The sequence below is a fragment of the Cucumis melo genome, chromosome 8 (genome assembly GCF_025177605.1).
Source record: "Cucumis melo cultivar AY chromosome 8, USDA_Cmelo_AY_1.0, whole genome shotgun sequence".
In the NCBI taxonomy this organism is placed as follows: domain Eukaryota; kingdom Viridiplantae; phylum Streptophyta; class Magnoliopsida; order Cucurbitales; family Cucurbitaceae; genus Cucumis; species Cucumis melo.
In genome coordinates this window covers 10585121-10604513 of record NC_066864.1, presented here as the reverse complement: position 1 = coordinate 10604513, position 19393 = coordinate 10585121, and the positions used below count along the sequence as shown (strand labels likewise).

The following is a 19393-nucleotide window of genomic DNA, read 5'->3' as shown; positions in this document are numbered from 1 at the left end:
CCGCTTAGAGGTAGAGCCCTTACAACATGTTCTATCAGTATCTACTCCATCCGGGGAGTGTATGTTGTCGAAGGAAAAGGTGAAAACATGCCAGATTGAGATAGCAGGCCATGTGATTGAGGTAACACTGTTAGTTCTGGATATGCTCGACTTTGATGTAATTCTGGGTATGGATTGGTTGGCCACTAACCACGCCAGCATAGATTGTTCCCGTAAGGAGGTAACGTTTAACCCTCCCTCGAGGGCCGGTTTTAAATTTAAAGGAGAAGGGTCAAGGTCGTTGCCTCAGGTAATCTCAGCCATCAGGGCCAGTAAACTGCTCAGTCAGGGTACTTGGGGTATCTTAGCGAGCGTGGTGGATACTAGAGAGGCCGATGTATCCCTGTCGTCAGAACCAGTAGTGAGGGACTATCCGGATGTCTTTCCTGAGGTGTAACGACCCGACTCTTTATGCTGAATCGAAGTGGTTACTAAATCTAGGATCAGTGTTTAAGTCATAAAATCTGGTGTAAATAAATGCAAAGAAATCTAGCAAATTTATTTATGAAAGATAGTTAAAGTAACATGTAGAAATACGAGTTAAGTTTAAATCCCTAAGCGGGCCCTATCTACAAAAATAACCAAAGTAAATATGCAGAAAGCCGAAACATGAATTTAACTGTAAAGTAAAACATGTGCGGAAGCAGGAAAACCCCTATGGCTCGCCACGGTCACTTCACGTCGCTCGCCAGCTTGCCTTTGCCCTTACCTCGTCCTCTACCTGAAAACATAAAATGAAGAGAATGAGTATAAAAATACTCAGTAAGGGACCCACTACTAGTCCCACTAGGTGCCTGTTAACATTCCTATCGAGTCCTGAAACTAGTACCCAATCTCTGGCACGCTCCCGAACACGTGCAACGTGCGCCCCGTAGGGACATAACTCTGGTCTTCGGTGTCCAGGGGACACTTAGGACCGTCGGGATGCGAGGACCCCGTCGAGTCGCTCGAGTCATATCTATAGTCATGCTGGACTGGCGCCCCGTCGAGCCTAACAGTCCTAAATAGGTGGTGATCCCGAAGGACACCCATGCAGGTACGACTCAGATAGGAGAAGTTAACAGATACCCCAATCCCAACATACATATGCATACGTCATCAAATTATCATCAGGAAATAACCACCATCTCATCCCCCACTACAGCTATCATCAAACAGTCACTAATAGTCCTCATTATACAGTCACCTACGTCATAAGTCCATCAGTCTTATCATACAGTCACATACATCATAAGTCCATCAGTCTTATCATACAGTCACATACATCATAGGTCCATCAGTCCCATCATACAGTCACATACATCATAAGTCCATCAGTCTTACCATACAGTCACATACATCATAAGTCCATCAGTCTTATCATACAGTCACATACATCATAAGTCCATCAGTCTTATCATACAGTCACATATGGTTCGAGGGTTCTCATTACTATAATATTATGCCAAAGTATGGCCATGTCATTCGTCAGATCATGATAAAATATTATCATACATCGTAAGCCCAACCATCATCGTATGTCGCTGAAGGAACATGCAACATCAAATTCTCACATGGGGCTAGTAGTAGAAGTCTCTTACCTCGAGATGTTGCTAGATGAGTTCCTACTGAGGAAGTCCTAAGCTGCAGCAGCTATTTGGTCCAATTTGCTTCTTGAGGAAAGTAATTAAATTAATTAAATTTCCAAATTAACTCATTTAATTACTGGGCAGGCTAGGGAATTTGGAAATTACCAAAAATTTAGGTGGAAGGAGCCAAAACAGGCTTGGCGGCTCGACTGGAAGAAGACAGGACCGGCTCGGCTTGGCGTAGGCGCGGCTCGGCTCGGTACAGGGACTTCGCGTGCGGCTCGGCTTGCTACAGGGAGGGGGCGCGGCTCGGCTACGCGGAACGCACGGCGCGGCGCGGCTGCACGCGGGGAGAGCTGGGCACGTGTGGCGCGGACGCGGGTTTCGGTTTCGGGCGCGCGGGCGGTTCCGGGTTCGGACGCGCGGGTGGTGGTTCCGGGTTCGGTTTCGCCCGTCGGCTGGAGGCAGGCGCGTTCGCGGCTTCGGTGCGGCTCGGGTGTAGGCGCGTTCGCGGCTCCGATTTGCAGACGCGTTCGGCTGGCGACGCGGCTTCGACGTGGAGATGGATCTCGGCGACGAGTTTCGGCTGATCTGCCTCGGATCGAAGCGGCGCGAGGGGTGGCTTCGGCTTCCAGTCGTCTTGCAGACGCGTGAATGGACGGCTTCGACTCGGCTTCGGCGTGCGAGGAAGCTTGGACGAATTCTGGCGCGGCTGTGCGTGTGGCGTGGGTAGGCGGCTAGGGTTTCGCGACGGCGGCGGCGGCGGCGGCTCGCGGCGGCGGCGGCGGCGCGGCTAGGGTTTCTCGGCTTCTTCTTCTTCTTTCTCTTTTTCTTTTTCCTTTTTTTTCTTTTCCTTTTCTTTTCCTTTTCTTTTCCTTTCCTTTTCCTTTTATAAAATAAATTCCCCTCTTTTTCTCTTCTTTAATAAATTCCAAATTTCACCCTTCTCTCTCTAAAATTTCACCCAATTTCTCAACAAATCCCTCCTTTCCCTCAACTTTTAAATACGTATAAAAATCTTAAATACCAAGATAATTTCATTTGGAGTTTACTTAATACTTTAAAAAGAAAAATCCAAATCTTAATGATATAAATTCCATTATTTAATTATAAATAAATAAATAAAATAAAATAAAAAATAAAAAAAAAAAAAAAAAAAAAAATACTAAGAAAAATGGATACAAGATCATTGGGGCGTTACATACTTCCCCCCTTAGAAAGCTTTCGTCCTCGAAAGCTCTAATCCTCGAACATTTCTGGGTACTGGGCCTTTATGTCCTCTTCTCTCTCCCACGTGGCCTCTTCAACTCCATGGTTCTGCCAGAGGACTTTGACTAGTGGAATATCTCGACTACGAAGCTTCTTGACCTCTCTTGCCAAGATCTCGACAGGCTGCTCCTCGTAGCTCAAGTTCTCACTGACCTGTAGGGGCTCGAAGTCCACGATGTGCGTCGGGTCTGCGACATACCTCCTCAACATGGAGACATGGAATACGTCATGCACTGCTGAGAGGGATGGGGGCAAGGCCAAACGATAAGCCACAGGGCCAATCCGTTCCAGTATCTCAAATGGCCCCACGAAACGTGGACTCAACTTCCCCTTCTTCTCGAACCTCAGAACGCCCTTCATCGGTGCTACCTTCAAAAAGACCATATCTCCCACTTCAAACTCGAGGTCCTTACGTCGTACATCAGCGTAACTCTTCTGTCTGCTCTGTGCGGTCAGCATACGAGCTCGGATCTTCTGTATGGCTGCATTGGTAGTCTGCACTAACTCGGGGCCTAGCATCCTCTGCTCTCCAACCTCGCCCCAGCAGACAGGGGATCTACAGCACTTGCCATACAGAGCCTCAAACGGAGCCATACCAATGGTAGCCTGGTAACTGTTATTATAGGCGAACTCCATTAGATGCAGGTGGGAGTCCCAACTTCCTGAAAACTCTAGCACACAGGCCCGCAGCATATCCTCCAAAATCTGGTTCAGTCTCTCTGTCTGACCATCAGTCTGAGGGTGGAATGCCGTGCTGAAGTCCAGCCTCGTACCTAATGCAAGTTGGAGCCCTTGCCAAAATTTCGAAGTGAAACGGGCATCCCTGTCTGAAACGATGGATACTGGTACTCCGTGCAGTCTTACTATTTCCGTCATGTATAACTGCCCCCACTTGCTGGCAGTGTACGTGGATTTCCCTGGCACGAAGTGGGCTGTCTTCGTAAGTCTGTCGACCACAACCCAGATCACCGTGTAGCCCTTCAAGGTCTTGGGCAGTCCCGTGATAAAGTCCATCGACACACTCTCCCACTTCCACCCTGGCACACTCAAGGGTTGCAACAACCCTGCTGGATGCTGCCTAGGTGCCTTCACCTGCTGGCACACCAAGCACCTACTGACGAACTCTGCTACATCCCTCTTCATGCCCCTCCACCAATAGACACTCCTTAAGTCCTGGTACATCTTCGTACTCCCAGGGTGCATGGTAAACGGGGAACTGTGAGCCTCAGTCAAAAGCTCTGTCTTAACTGCGCTGTCTTCCGGCACACACAGGCGTCCCTCAAACATAAGGCCATCATCAGAGGATATAGAGAACTCTTCACCTTGCTCCGTCTCTACCATACGACGTTTCTCTGCCAAGTAAGGATCACTCAGCTGAGCAGCAATGATCTTTTGCCTCAAGGTTGGCTGAACTGTCAACTGAGCCAACTGTGCGGCAACCTCACCTACTGAAACTGCAATCTCGGCTCTCTCCAAATCCCTGAGTAAGGGGGTCTGCTTCGTGATTAGCGCTGCTGAATGTGCAACCTTCCTACTCAGCGCGTCAGCCACTACATTTGCTTTACCTGGATGGTACAGGATCTCGCAGTCGTAGTCCTTCACCAACTCGAGCCACCTCCTCTGCCTCATGTTCAACTCCTTCTGAGTGAAGAAATACTTCAGGCTCTTGTGGTCGGTGTAAATCTGAATCTTCTCACCGTACAGGTAGTGCCTCCATATCTTCAGTGCAAAGACTACAGCTGCCAACTCCAAGTCGTGGGTAGGGTAGTTCTGCTCATGATTCTTCAACTGGCGTGAGGCATACGCAACTACCTTACCTTGCTGCATCAGGACACATCCCAGTCCTTTCTTAGAGGCATCACTATAGATCACAAAACTTCCCGACCCATCAGGCACTGTCAGGACTGGTGCCGTCACTAGCTTCTGCTTAAGCTCTTGGAAACTACTCTCACATGCTGGGCTCCAGACAAAAGGGGTTCCCTTCCTGGTCAACTGGGTCAATGGGCTGGCTATGCGTGAGAAGTCTTCTACAAACCTCCTGTAGTATCCTGCCAGACCCAGAAAACTGCGAATCTCACTGACTGTAGACGGTCGAGGCCAGTTGGTCACCGCTTCGACCTTAGCTGGGTCCACCGAGACTCCCTCACTGGAAACCACGTGCCCTAAAAATGTCACCTTCTTTAACCAGAACTCACACTTGGAGAACTTGGCGTATAGCTTATGAGCTCGAAGGGTCTCCAAGACTTGGTGCAAGTGCTCTTCGTGTTCGGCCTCAGTCTTGGAATAGATCAAGATATCGTCAATGAAGACTATGACGAATTGGTCTAGAAAGTCCTTAAACACCCTGTTCATCAAGTCCATGAACACTGCAGGGGCATTAGTTAAACCAAAGGACATCACTATGAATTCGTAGTGTCCGTACCTCGAACGAAAGGCCGTCTTGGGAATATCACCGTCCCTAATCCTCAACTGGTGATAGCCTGATCGCAGGTCGATCTTGGAAAAGACGGTGGCCCCCTGTAACTGGTCGAACAGGTCCTCGATTCTGGGTAAGGGGTAGCGGTTCTTAACTGTCACCTTGTTCAATTCTCGGTAGTCAATGCAAAGGCGCATCGACCCATCCTTCTTCTTCACGAACAACACTGGGGCTCCCCAAGGTGATACACTGGGCCGGATAAAGCCCTTGTCCAACAGCTCCTGTAACTGGACTTTCAACTCCTTTAACTCGGCTGGGGCCATTCTGTAAGGAGCTCTAGAGATAGGGGCGGTGCCGGGCTCTAACTCAATGGCGAAGTCTACCTCCCTGGGAGGCGGAAGTCCTGGGAGTTCGTCGGGGAAAACGTCAGGGTACTCCCTTACTACTGGTTCGGAAGATAGGGAAACTTCTGGTTCTGCCACATCTACTACGCTTGCCAAGATACCCCAAGTACCCTGGCTAAGTAGCTTACTCGCCTTCATTGCTGAGATGACCTTGGGTATACCTACCATGCCTGCTCCTCTAAACTTAAACTTATCCCCGGAAGGAGGGTTAAAGACTACTTCCTTATTAAAACAGTCTATGGTTGCATGGTTAGTTGACAACCAATCCATGCCTAAAATTACATCGAAATCTTGCATATCTAGCACCAGTAAAGTTACATTCAAGGTATGGTTTGCTATTTCTACCCAACATGCCCTTATTTTTTCCTTAGACAAAAGGACCTCTCCAGAAGGAGTAGAGACAGACAAGGCACTACCCAACGGTTCTACTTCTAAACCCGCATGCTTGACAAAAATAGAGGATATAAATGAATGCGATGACCCCGAGTCAAATAGTACCAAAGCATAATGCCCCAAGATTGGGAGCGTACCTGTCACCACCGTACTAGCTCGCTCGGCCTCCTGCCGGTTCGTGGCAAAGACTCTCCCTTGCTGGGGAGCAGAAGGCTGACGTGGCGCCGTCTCTAAGGGTTTCCGAGGACACGCATCAGCGGTGTGCCCCGGCTGCCTGCACCTGAAGCAGACTCCACTCCCAGCTAAACATTGTCCTCCATGGACCTTCCCACAGGTAGTACAAGTGGGTAGCTCTCTCAAAGTTCTCCCAGCTGCTGCCAGCTCCCGACGGTGTCTCTGGAAGACACCTCCTGACCTCGGAGTCCGCTGTGGTATTACGTCGGGCTGCGCCTCCGCCTTCCTCTTCTGTCCCGAGGCTGACCCTGTGCCGACAACCTTAGATTGACCAGCTCTCTCATGCAGGCTCAGATCCAGTGCTATGCGTAGAGCATCCGCATGAGTGGTTGGTCGAAGAGCTCGTACAAAACCCTGGAGGTCTAACCTGAGGCCATTAACAAATCTCTCAGTCCTGGCGGCCTCATCCCTTACCACATCAGGGGCAAAACGGGACAACAGGTCGAACTCGGCATCATACTGTTCCACGCTCAGTTTGCCTTGCTCCAAGTTTAGGAATTCTTGGAGCTTGGCGTGCTTCACGTTGGCAGAGAAGAACTTAGCATAAAAGCTCTCCCTGAATTGCTCCCATGTGATCTTGCTGGCATCTCCTCCCAGCGCCCTCTCAGCAGTCTCCCACCAGGCAGTCCCCCTATCCTCCAAACAGAAAGCTGCACACTGCACCTTCTGGTCTTCTGGGCACTTCATGTACCTGAAGATCGTCTCTATGGATGTCAACCACAGCTGGGCTCTAAAGGGGTTGTCCAAGGATCCGTCGAAAGTCTTCGGGTTGTACTTCCTAAAATCCCTCAAGTGCTTGGCCTCAGCTGACAGTTGTACTGGCACCGGCTGAGCTTCCACCGGGGCTGGAGGGATGACGGGCTGGTCCTGAACAGGGGCTGGAGGGACTACAGGCTGGTCCTGAACAGGGGCGGCCTGGTTCTGCTGAGCAGCGAGGAACGGCGCTAGAGCAGCTTGCAGCATGGCCTGGTAACGCTGCTCCATTGCGGCGAGATCCGCCTGAGTGACCGGTGCATTAGGGTTGACTGGTACGTCGGGGTTGACTGGCGGCGCGGCAGGTTGCTCCGCCGGTTGGCCACGACCGGCTCCTCTGCCTCCCCTGCCACCTCCTCGGCGTGCACCTCTACGTGGCGGCATTCTTCCTAAAATTCACCAACAAATTTTTCACCACTAGAGCTCAATATTCTCTCTCTAAGTCTAATCTAATCAGGCAACATTATAATCTTAATATTTGTAAAGCTTTAGGCATACCTGGCGAGTGACGAAGGACCGTATAGCCATAGGGTGAGGTAAAAATCAAAACAAAATGACTTACATCATAAGTCAGTCTACAGGACCTAAAACACTGCGCTCTGATACCAACTGTAACGACCCGACTCTTTATGCTGAATCGAAGTGGTTACTAAATCTAGGATCAGTGTTTAAGTCATAAAATCTGGTGTAAATAAATGCAAAGAAATCTAGCAAATTTATTTATGAAAGATAGTTAAAGTAACATGTAGAAATACGAGTTAAGTTTAAATCCCTAAGCGGGCCCTATCTACAAAAATAACCAAAGTAAATATGCAGAAAGCCGAAACATGAATTTAACTGTAAAGTAAAACATGTGCGGAAGCAGGAAAACCCCTATGGCTCGCCACGGTCACTTCACGTCGCTCGCCAGCTTGCCTTTGCCCTTACCTCGTCCTCTACCTGAAAACATAAAATGAAGAGAATGAGTATAAAAATACTCAGTAAGGGACCCACTACTAGTCCCACTAGGTGCCTGTTAACATTCCTATCGAGTCCTGAAACTAGTACCCAATCTCTGGCACGCTCCCGAACACGTGCAACGTGCGCCCCGTAGGGACATAACTCTGGTCTTCGGTGTCCAGGGGACACTTAGGACCGTCGGGATGCGAGGACCCCGTCGAGTCGCTCGAGTCATATCTATAGTCATGCTGGACTGGCGCCCCGTCGAGCCTAACAGTCCTAAATAGGTGGTGATCCCGAAGGACACCCATGCAGGTACGACTCAGATAGGAGAAGTTAACAGATACCCCAATCCCAACATACATATGCATACGTCATCAAATTATCATCAGGAAATAACCACCATCTCATCCCCCACTACAGCTATCATCAAACAGTCACTAATAGTCCTCATTATACAGTCACCTACGTCATAAGTCCATCAGTCTTATCATACAGTCACATACATCATAAGTCCATCAGTCTTATCATACAGTCACATACATCATAGGTCCATCAGTCCCATCATACAGTCACATACATCATAAGTCCATCAGTCTTACCATACAGTCACATACATCATAAGTCCATCAGTCTTATCATACAGTCACATACATCATAAGTCCATCAGTCTTATCATACAGTCACATATGGTTCGAGGGTTCTCATTACTATAATATTATGCCAAAGTATGGCCATGTCATTCGTCAGATCATGATAAAATATTATCATACATCGTAAGCCCAACCATCATCGTATGTCGCTGAAGGAACATGCAACATCAAATTCTCACATGGGGCTAGTAGTAGAAGTCTCTTACCTCGAGATGTTGCTAGATGAGTTCCTACTGAGGAAGTCCTAAGCTGCAGCAGCTATTTGGTCCAATTTGCTTCTTGAGGAAAGTAATTAAATTAATTAAATTTCCAAATTAACTCATTTAATTACTGGGCAGGCTAGGGAATTTGGAAATTACCAAAAATTTAGGTGGAAGGAGCCAAAACAGGCTTGGCGGCTCGACTGGAAGAAGACAGGACCGGCTCGGCTTGGCGTAGGCGCGGCTCGGCTCGGTACAGGGACTTCGCGTGCGGCTCGGCTTGCTACAGGGAGGGGGCGCGGCTCGGCTACGCGGAACGCACGGCGCGGCGCGGCTGCACGCGGGGAGAGCTGGGCACGTGTGGCGCGGACGCGGGTTTCGGTTTCGGGCGCGCGGGCGGTTCCGGGTTCGGACGCGCGGGTGGTGGTTCCGGGTTCGGTTTCGCCCGTCGGCTGGAGGCAGGCGCGTTCGCGGCTTCGGTGCGGCTCGGGTGTAGGCGCGTTCGCGGCTCCGATTTGCAGACGCGTTCGGCTGGCGACGCGGCTTCGACGTGGAGATGGATCTCGGCGACGAGTTTCGGCTGATCTGCCTCGGATCGAAGCGGCGCGAGGGGTGGCTTCGGCTTCCAGTCGTCTTGCAGACGCGTGAATGGACGGCTTCGACTCGGCTTCGGCGTGCGAGGAAGCTTGGACGAATTCTGGCGCGGCTGTGCGTGTGGCGTGGGTAGGCGGCTAGGGTTTCGCGACGGCGGCGGCGGCGGCGGCTCGCGGCGGCGGCGGCGGCGCGGCTAGGGTTTCTCGGCTTCTTCTTCTTCTTTCTCTTTTTCTTTTTCCTTTTTTTTCTTTTCCTTTTCTTTTCCTTTTCTTTTCCTTTCCTTTTCCTTTTATAAAATAAATTCCCCTCTTTTTCTCTTCTTTAATAAATTCCAAATTTCACCCTTCTCTCTCTAAAATTTCACCCAATTTCTCAACAAATCCCTCCTTTCCCTCAACTTTTAAATACGTATAAAAATCTTAAATACCAAGATAATTTCATTTGGAGTTTACTTAATACTTTAAAAAGAAAAATCCAAATCTTAATGATATAAATTCCATTATTTAATTATAAATAAATAAATAAAATAAAATAAAAAATAAAAAAAAAAAAAAAAAAAAAATACTAAGAAAAATGGATACAAGATCATTGGGGCGTTACATGAGGAACTTCCAGGGTTACCTCCGCACAGGGAGGTTGAGTTTGCCATAGAGTTGGAGCCGGGCACGGTTCCTATATCCAGGGCCCCATACAGAATGGCCCCCGCAGAACTGAAAGAACTGAAGGTACAGTTACAGGAATTGCTCGATAAGGGATTCATTCGACCGAGTGTGTCGCCTTGGGGTGCGCCAGTTTTATTTGTTAAGAAGAAGGATGGATCGATGCGTCTATGCATTGACTATAAGGAGTTGAATAAGGTAACCGTGAAGAACAGATATCCCTTGCCCAGGATTGACGATCTATTTGACCAGTTACAGGGAGCCACAGTATTCTCTAAGATTGATCTTCGGTCGGGATACCATCAGCTGAGGATTAAGGATGAGGATGTGCCGAAGACAGCATTTCGTTCCAGATACGGACACTACGAGTTTATTGTGATGTCTTTTGGTTTGACGAATGCTCCAGCAGTGTTTATGGACTTGATGAACAGAGTGTTTAGGGAGTTCCTAGATACTTTTGTGATCGTGTTTATCGACGACATCTTGATATACTCCAAGATGGAGGCCTAACACGAGAAGCACTTACGTATAGTTTTGCAAACACTTCGGGATAATAAGTTGTATGCAAAGTTCTCGAAATGTGAGTTTTGGCTGAAGCAGGTGTCCTTTCTGGGTCACGTGGTTTCTAAGGCTGGGGTCTCTGTGGATCCAGCTAAGATAGAGGCAGTCACCGGTTGGACCCGACCTTCCACTGTCAGTGAGGTTCGTAGCTTTCTGGGTTTAGCAGGTTATTATCGACGGTTTGTGGGGAACTTTTCTCGTATAGCTACTCCTCTCACTCAGTTGACCAGGAAGGGAGCTCCTTTTGTTTGGAGCAAGGCATGTGAGGACAGTTTCCAGAACCTTAAACAGAAGCTAGTTACCGCACCGGTTCTTACTGTACCTGATGGTTCTGGCAGTTTTGTGATTTATAGTGATGCTTCCAAGAAGGGTTTGGGTTGTGTTTTGATGCAGCAGGGTAAGGTGGTCGCTTATGCGTCTCGTCAGTTAAAGAGTCATGAGCAGAACTACTCTACACATGATCTAGAGTTGGCAGCAGTGGTTTTTGCTTTGAAAATATGGAGGCATTACTTATATGGTGAAAAGATACAGATATTCACGGATCATAAGAGCTTGAAATACTTCTTTACTCAGAAAGAATTGAATATGAGACAGCGGAGATGGCTTGAGTTAGTGAAGGATTACGATTGTGAGATACTGTATCATCCAGGCAAGGCAAATGTGGTAGCTGATGCTCTTAGTAGGAAGGTATCACATTCAGCAGCACTTATTACCCGACAGGCCCCTTTGCATCGGGATCTCGAGCGGGCTGAGATTGCAGTGTCAGTGGGGGCAGTTACTATGCAGTTGGCCCAGTTGACAGTACAGCCGACTTTGAGGCAAAGGATCATTGATGCTCAGAGTAACGATCCTTATCTGGTTGAGAAACGTGGCCTAGCAGAAGCAGGGCAAGCGGTTGAGTTCTCATTATCCTCTGATGGTGGACTTTTGTTCGAGAGACGCCTCTGTGTGCCGTCGGATAGCGCGGTTAAGACAGAATTATTATCTGAGGCTCACAGTTCCCCATTTTCCATGCACCCAGGTAGTACGAAGATGTATCAGGACCTGAAGCGGGTGTATTGGTGGCGTAACATGAAGAGGGAAGTAGCAGAATTTGTTAGTAGATGCTTGGTGTGTCAGCAGGTTAAGGCACCAAGGCAGAAACCAGCGGGTTTATTACAACCCTTGAGTATACCGGAATGGAAGTGGGAAAACGTGTCCATGGATTTCATTACAGGACTGCCGAGGACTCTGAGGGGTTTTACTGTGATTTGGGTTGTGGTGGACAGGCTTACCAAGTCAGCACACTTTGTTCCGGGTAAATCCACCTATACTGCTAGTAAGTGGGCACAGTTGTACATGTCCGAGATAGTGAGGTTGCATGGGGTGCCAGTGTCGATTGTTTCTGATAGAGATGCCCGTTTCACTTCCAAATTCTGGAAGGGTTTGCAGACTGCTATGGGCACGAGGTTGGACTTTAGTACGGCTTTCCATCCACAGACTGACGGTCAGACTGAGCGTCTGAACCAGGTTTTAGAGGATATGTTGCGAGCGTGTGCATTGGAATTTCCAGGTAGCTGGGACTCCCACTTACATTTGATGGAATTTGCCTATAATAACAGCTATCAGGCTACCATTGGCATGGCACCATTTGAGGCCTTGTACGGCAAATGTTGTAGATCCCCGGTTTGCTGGGGTGAGGTGGGTGAGCAAAGATTGATGGGTCCTGAGTTAGTTCAGTCTACTAACGAAGCGATACAGAAGATTAGATCACGCATGCATACCGCTCAGTGTAGGCAGAAGAGCTATGCAGATGTGAGGCGGAAGGATCTTGAGTTTGAGGTAGGGGACAAGGTGTTCTTAAAGGTAGCACCTATGAGAGGTGTCGTGCGTTTTGAAAGGAGGGGAAAGCTGAGTCCCCGTTTTGTTGGGCCGTTTGAGATTCTGGAGCGGATTGGCCCTGTAGCTTATCGCTTGGCGTTGCCACCATCACTCTCGACAGTTCATGATGTGTTCCATGTTTTTATGTTGAGGAAGTACGTGCCAGATCCATCCCATGTAGTGGATTACGAGCCACTGGATATTGATGAAAACTTGAGCTATACTGAACGACCTGTTGAGGTGCTTGCTAGAGAGGTGAAAACGTTGAGGAATAAAGAAATTCCTTTGGTTAAAATCTTATGGCGGAATCACCGGGTGGAAGAGGCTACATGGGAGCGAGAAGATGACATGAGATCCCGTTATCTCGAGCTGTTCGAGAAATAAAACTTTCGAGGAAGAAAGTTCCCTAAGGAGGGAAGAATGTAACGCCCCGAAGATCGAGGTAAAATTTTAGTATTTTATGTGAATTTTTCGGGAATTTAGGATTTTTTTTATATTAATAATTTTATTTATTATTTCTTATTTATTTAAAATACAAATATTATTATTTAATAATTAATTATTTAATAGTAATATTTCAATATAAACTTTAATTAATTTCATTTAATATATTATTATTATATTAATATTTTATTATTAATAATTATTATTATTATTTAATTTATATATATATATATATATATATATTTAAAAAAAAAAAAAAAGAAGAAACCCTAAGTTAGCGCGCGTCTCCCCCCTCATTTCCCTCGACTTCTTCTTCTTCTCCGTCCCAGTCCTCACGCAGCCGCCGCCGTCTCTTCCTCTTCATTCTCTTCTCCGCCAGACCGTTCCGCCACCATCTCTCTTTCTCTCCGTCTCCGTCCGTGTGGTAGTCGTCTGCCTTCGTCTCCGTCGTCGAGATCTCACCGCCGCGGCACCCGTCCATTTCGATCTCCTCTCGGGTTCACAACGCCAGCCACCGGCGTGCGCCCTCCGTCAATCGTTCGCCGCGTGGGAGCAGGGCCGGTCGTCGAACGCCTTCCAGCTGCCGTTCGTCACGGTCGTCGGACGCCGGAGAGCCGTCGTTCGTGTTGCCCGTTTTGCGCTGCAAAACCCGACCCGGTTCCAAGCTGACCTGACCCGAGACCCATTTGCAGCCGAGCCACGAGCCACAAGCAAACCCAGCCGAGCCGCGAGCCACCAGCAAATCCAGCCGAGCCGCGAACCGCCTTCAAGCCGAGCCGAGTTCCTTGTTTCACCAAACCACCTAAGCCTTCCTTCCTCCGCTCCGGGTCACGGTGAGTCTTCGGTAATGATTGTTTTCGATGAATTCCCTAATGTTGCTACATCCGGTTAAAGTTTGAATATGGGAATGAGTTGTGGCCCTACTTTTCTCCCTTGAAGGTAGTACAGGGTTGACGTTTGAGTTCTCGGGTCTCGCAGTAGGCTTGTTTGGAGATAGCTTTCCTTTCCTTGGGTAAGTCAACGGGTGTCGTTTCGGACCTTTTAAAACGACTTCTACTAGAGTCATCAACTAAAACCTTTGTGTTTTCGTTTAGGTTGATCCGTTGAGCGTGGATTCGATCGAGGGGCATAACCGAGTATCAGGTAAAGGTTTTCCTACTACTGGACCTCGGGTCGAGGCCGGAAACGTAGTAATCCACAGGGGATTACACGTTAGTGATTATACTGGATAAGTGTATCTATGTTGACTGTTAAGCACTGTTATTATGTCTCTGTCTGAGGTAACTGAACCGCAACCGCTAATTGTAGATTGAAATTTTAGAATGATGGACGTTGATCATGGGATTAGACGGGGAAGGACAGTGAGTTCAGTTGGTTATTTAGCTGTTTGAGTCTTGGGACTCTTCCATAATGGTATACGAATAGTTGACGCGTATAGCAACTGAGGGTGTAATGGTTTAAGCTTATACTACCTGGCCAGTAAAACCTTTAGGGAAATTGTAAATGATTGATGATTGCGATATGACTGTGGTAGACGATTGAGTATAGACCGAGGGGTAACGGTTAGCTTCATCTATGGGGTAGTGTGCCTTACTTATATGTGCATCCTTCGGGAGCACTAGACTGATGTGTGCATCCTTCGGGAGCACTAGACTGATGTGTGCATCCTTCGGGAGCACTAGACTGATGTGTGCATCCTCCGGGAGCACTAGACTGATTTGTGCATCCTTCGGGAGCACTAGACTGATGTGTGCATCCTTCGGGAGCACTAGACTGAGATGTGCATCCTTCGGGAGCACTAGACTGATATGTGCGTTCTACGGGACCACTAGACTGTTATGTAGGGTACCCCCGAATAGGAAGTTAACTGTTGTCCCCTAACGGGCCCAGTAGTGGGTCCCTTACTGGGTATGTTTATACTCACCCTTTTCTCTTTTTAAACTTTTCAGGTAAGGGCACAGCGAGGGGCAGACCGACGAGAGGCAGGAAGGACGCGTGAAAGCCATATGGACGCGTCTGTTTTTCCTATCGCTTCCGCCGTGTATTTTGTCAGAATATTTGACTTGTGTTTTGGAATTGATGACTTGAGTTTTTGTTTGAGACTTTTTATGATTTAATTTTAAATAGGGCCCGAAATTGTCTTTTGTAATGTTTCTAATGCTTTTAATGAATCGTAACTGGTCCGTTTTAAATTTTATGTGAATGGTCGAGTTTTGGTATTTGGTAGTGACCTCAGCTTAGTCCGGAAAGTTGGGTCGTTACATTTTCATATGTTCGACAAAAATTGCATGTACTTTATCCTCATACTTTGGTAGAATGACTAAATAGAAAAACAAATTTGCGATTGCATAGATTTAATGAAACTATCCTTAATTTGGTTTCAAGTTATGATGACATTTCATGGTAAAATTTTGTGATATTAAATTTTGGGTGCATGAGATATGTGTTGAATAAGTATATATTCAAACTTAAATTCTATTTGAAGTATATGTATATATATGTGTGTGGTTACTATTTTAGGCCATAAATAATTTTCATATTTGTTGAGGAATAAAATTTATGTTTGAGAAATTTAAATAACCTTGTTTTGAGTGATCCAAAAATAGAAAAGATATTGAATAATCAAGTATTTCTTGACTTTAAATTTTTGGTTAAAACTTATAGATTTGTCAAATATGTTATATCATTTTAGATTTATGTTATAAATGTTCTAATATTATTTAGATTAAGGTGGTAAATCATGCCTTATATTTAAATATAATTCTTATATTTGAAATATTTGATTGAGATGTTTTTCTAATTAATTTATATGAAAGTTTAAATTAGAATATTTATTTTCCTAATTGGATTTCATTTTACTTGACAAATGTTGTGGTAATATTTATCTTCTATATATATACGTTAAGATTATATAATGTTAATGTTGTTTTTCAAATATGAGAATAAATTCTCAATGTTGTCCTTGAAAGTTATTTGATTGTTGAATATTTAAACTATTCTCATGTGAACTTTATGAGTCTTAAAATTTTTATATGCAGTGATTATATATATTTGATTAAATTCTCTTATGACAAAGTTTATGAAAGTTATGTATAATAATTAATTACTTCTTAAACTCAATGTTGATTTAATGCACCTAAAGTTGCATAAATAAATTAGTGCTCATTGTTTTTATCGGCACCAGTAGTTGTACATATCAAAACATTTTTGGTCTTACAATAACAATTTGATAGAGAAAGTTTGAAATATTATATTATATATTGAGCATATGTTTCTATAAAAAAAAAAGGATGGTAAATTTTGATCAAATAATTTAATAGCATTCCCTGAAGTGAATGTTACAATATTTAGTAAGATCGAAATTATGTTAATAGAGAATAAGGGTTTATTTGATTAGAACCATATGAGAATTTTATTTTCCAAATATGTTTGGAAAAGATACAATAATATTGTACTTGTCGTACATTAAGATTTTATTTGAAAAATTAAAATCCTTAACGATGAAAATGAGAACGATGTATGAAAGCAAACTTTGATAAATTATTTGTATCTCTCGAAGAGATCATAATTTTTATTTTAACCTTATAAATATGATATTATTTGGATATCACAGATTACTTATAATCTCCTGAAGAGATGATTATTCTTTTTGCCCATTTATATATGGATGAAATATTTAGATTTTCTTTTAATCTCTTGATATTTATGTGTTGCATATAGTACATCTATGCATATTATACTTAAAACTAAAAAATACACCTTCAAGATTTGATAGTCTTGATAGTCTTGATATACCTTACTATCTTTGTAAATCTATCAAAGAGAAGTTTAGTAAACTGAAAAGGTATATGTTGTAATCGATATCATATCTAGAGAGATTGACTATAAGAATAATATATGATATGCATATATTATATATAATCTTCTGCGGGTAGTGCATATAGAAAATTTGCCTACTTTTACTTCTCAATTATATTACACACACATTCGTGTAATTGATATATATGCAACAACGAACTTGAAGTTCATTGATCCAAACATAATTTTATTTGACATGAGAGTCATTTTGGATCAATAATGAAATTAATGTATGATTGGAAATATACATTGACATCAATTGAAGAACTAGAAGATTTTTTCATGTAATAAATTGTCAAGGAGTCTCTTGTTCTCAAGAGGTTAATTATCAAACTCACACTATCGAAATTTGAAATTGAAACTCTCATGCTTTTGGGAAGAAATTCATGGTTTATTAATTCTTGTTGGTGCATCCTATTGTTGGCCATAGATATACTTATTATTTTGATTTAAGAATGTTAGTGAGTTTGCATTCCAAACATTTGATAATTGATTGAGATAAGTGAACGAACATATTGTAGCCTATGTTTGAATAGAAAAGCTTCTAAATTTGTATGAGATCATGTTGAAGATGATGAAACAATTAAACCCCGGATGGATGATATATTACTATGCAATTTGCTAGTTCTCATTAATGAGACATTTTTTCCAACATTAGGGGGAGAAATTAAGAATATGTTGAAAAAATAAATTGAATGAAATGCATAAATATTGTCTCATTTTGATCATCATTACAAATTATTTTGAACTAGAAGTTCAAAAGATATCTCATTTGGAATAAAATGATATCAAATCAAATGTAGATGCATTTACAGAACATCATAATAGCCGAACCTTCAGCCGTCGAAAGCCCAAGCCGCATCTCGACCCGTCGTAGCTCCGTCGCATCGCCCTTCGTGACCCGAGCTGCACCGCCTGCTGTAGTCGTTCTGCGCTTCTGACCCGATCACGATGCGTGCCTTCGACCCGAAACCTAACCCGCGCCACGTGCCTTCGACCCGAAACTTGCGCCGCGTGCACCCGTGTAGCCGAATAGCGCCCGCGTGCGAGCCACATGCGCGCAGCTTCTGTACTGAGCCGAGCTGACCTCCCTGCTACCGCAAGCCCAAGCCGAGCCGGTTCCTGCTCCTCCAGCCGAGCCGCCAAGCCTAGTTTGGCTCTTTTCCACCCAATTTTTGGTAAGTTGATTAATTGTTTTGGCTTACCCAGCAAGACCCAATTTTTGGACACTAAATAATTTAATTTGGACTAAATTAAATTAACTCTTTTAAGGACCACCTTGGACGATTTGACTTGGAGCGTTGGATTTCTTCAGTAGGGGCTCAAGCATTGCAACCTCGACCTAGGGTAAGTTATCTCAACTGAGTTTTTGGGCCTCTAGTCGTTGGTGACTTAATTATGAATTTTGGCGTTATTAAACAGTTAGGACCTCGTTGCTTGGATAACACACTTGCCTTGCGGTTAGGACTCGTCGAGTAAATCTCCAGGTAAGAGATTTCTACTACTAGCTCTATGTTTAGAACTACGAGATCACATACACCTTCAGTTGTGCATGTTAAGGACTAGATTGTATGATACGTGTAATTAATGAGAGCATGATGCGATTGATGACATGGTTACATTATGGCATGATATTGTGATGACGTGAATTGTTATGACTGTACGTCGGTTATTGAGGTGAAAAGTGAGATGATGATTAGTCTGTTATGATTACATGATAATGCTACGTGCATGTATGTTATGGTTAGGGTACTTGTTAGCTTAGCCTATTAGAGTCGTACCTGCATGGGTGTCCTTCGGGATCACCAACTATTTAGGACTGCCAGACAGCTCTTTATTTATGGACCGCCCAAGGCCCAAAAAATTTGATTCACCTCCTCAAAAAAATAGGGCTAAGAGTCTATTCCGTAGGGCACAGAAGGAATGACTTCTCCGGGGCTCACGACTACTTCGATAACGAGGCGCCAGTCTAGCATGGATATAGATATGACTCGAGTGACTCCACGGGGTCCTCGCATCCCGATAGTCTTAGTGTTACCCCCGAGTTCACTACAGACCAGCATGTCCTAGGTGCTCCCTCGAGACACCGAAGACCAGATTTTCGTTCCTACGGGAGCGCATGTTGCACGTGTTCGGGAACGTGCCAGAGATTGGGTACCATTTACAGGACTCTAGTAGGTAGCTAACAGGTACCTAGTGGGACTAGTAGTGGGTCCTTTACTGAGTATTTTATACTCATTCTCTTTATGTCATGTTTTTCAGGTAGAGGCTGAGGTAGGGGCAAAGGCAAGCTGGCGGGCGACTAGAAGTGACCGTGGCGAGCCATAGGGATTTCTGCTTCCCCTTACACTTGTTTTTGACGTTTAGTGCCTGAGTTTTATTTTTCTTTACTATTTACTATTTCATTTCTTTAAAAGTAGATAAGACCCAAGTAGGACTTTAGTATTTAATTTTATTTTCGCATATTACTTTGATTTGATTTTCATAAATAAATTTCTGAAATTTTATTCGTTTTTACTAAACTTTATGACTTAAACCACGTGTTTTAC

General features: G+C 44.9%; 1 protein-coding gene across 1 annotated transcript; it reads right to left on the bottom strand.

The window, feature by feature from the left end:
* Positions 1 to 584: 584 nt before the first annotated feature.
* LOC127150569 (uncharacterized) lies at positions 585 to 8003 on the bottom strand. The gene is made up of 2 exons (XM_051088441.1): positions 6227 to 8003; positions 585 to 760 (listed from the first exon to the last, which is right to left on the bottom strand). The coding sequence occupies exons 1-2, from the start codon at positions 7458 to 7460 to the stop codon at positions 711 to 713; spliced, it is 1284 nt and encodes a 427-aa protein (XP_050944398.1). The 5' UTR covers positions 7461 to 8003; the 3' UTR covers positions 585 to 710.
* Between the last annotated feature and the right edge of the window lie 11390 nt (positions 8004 to 19393).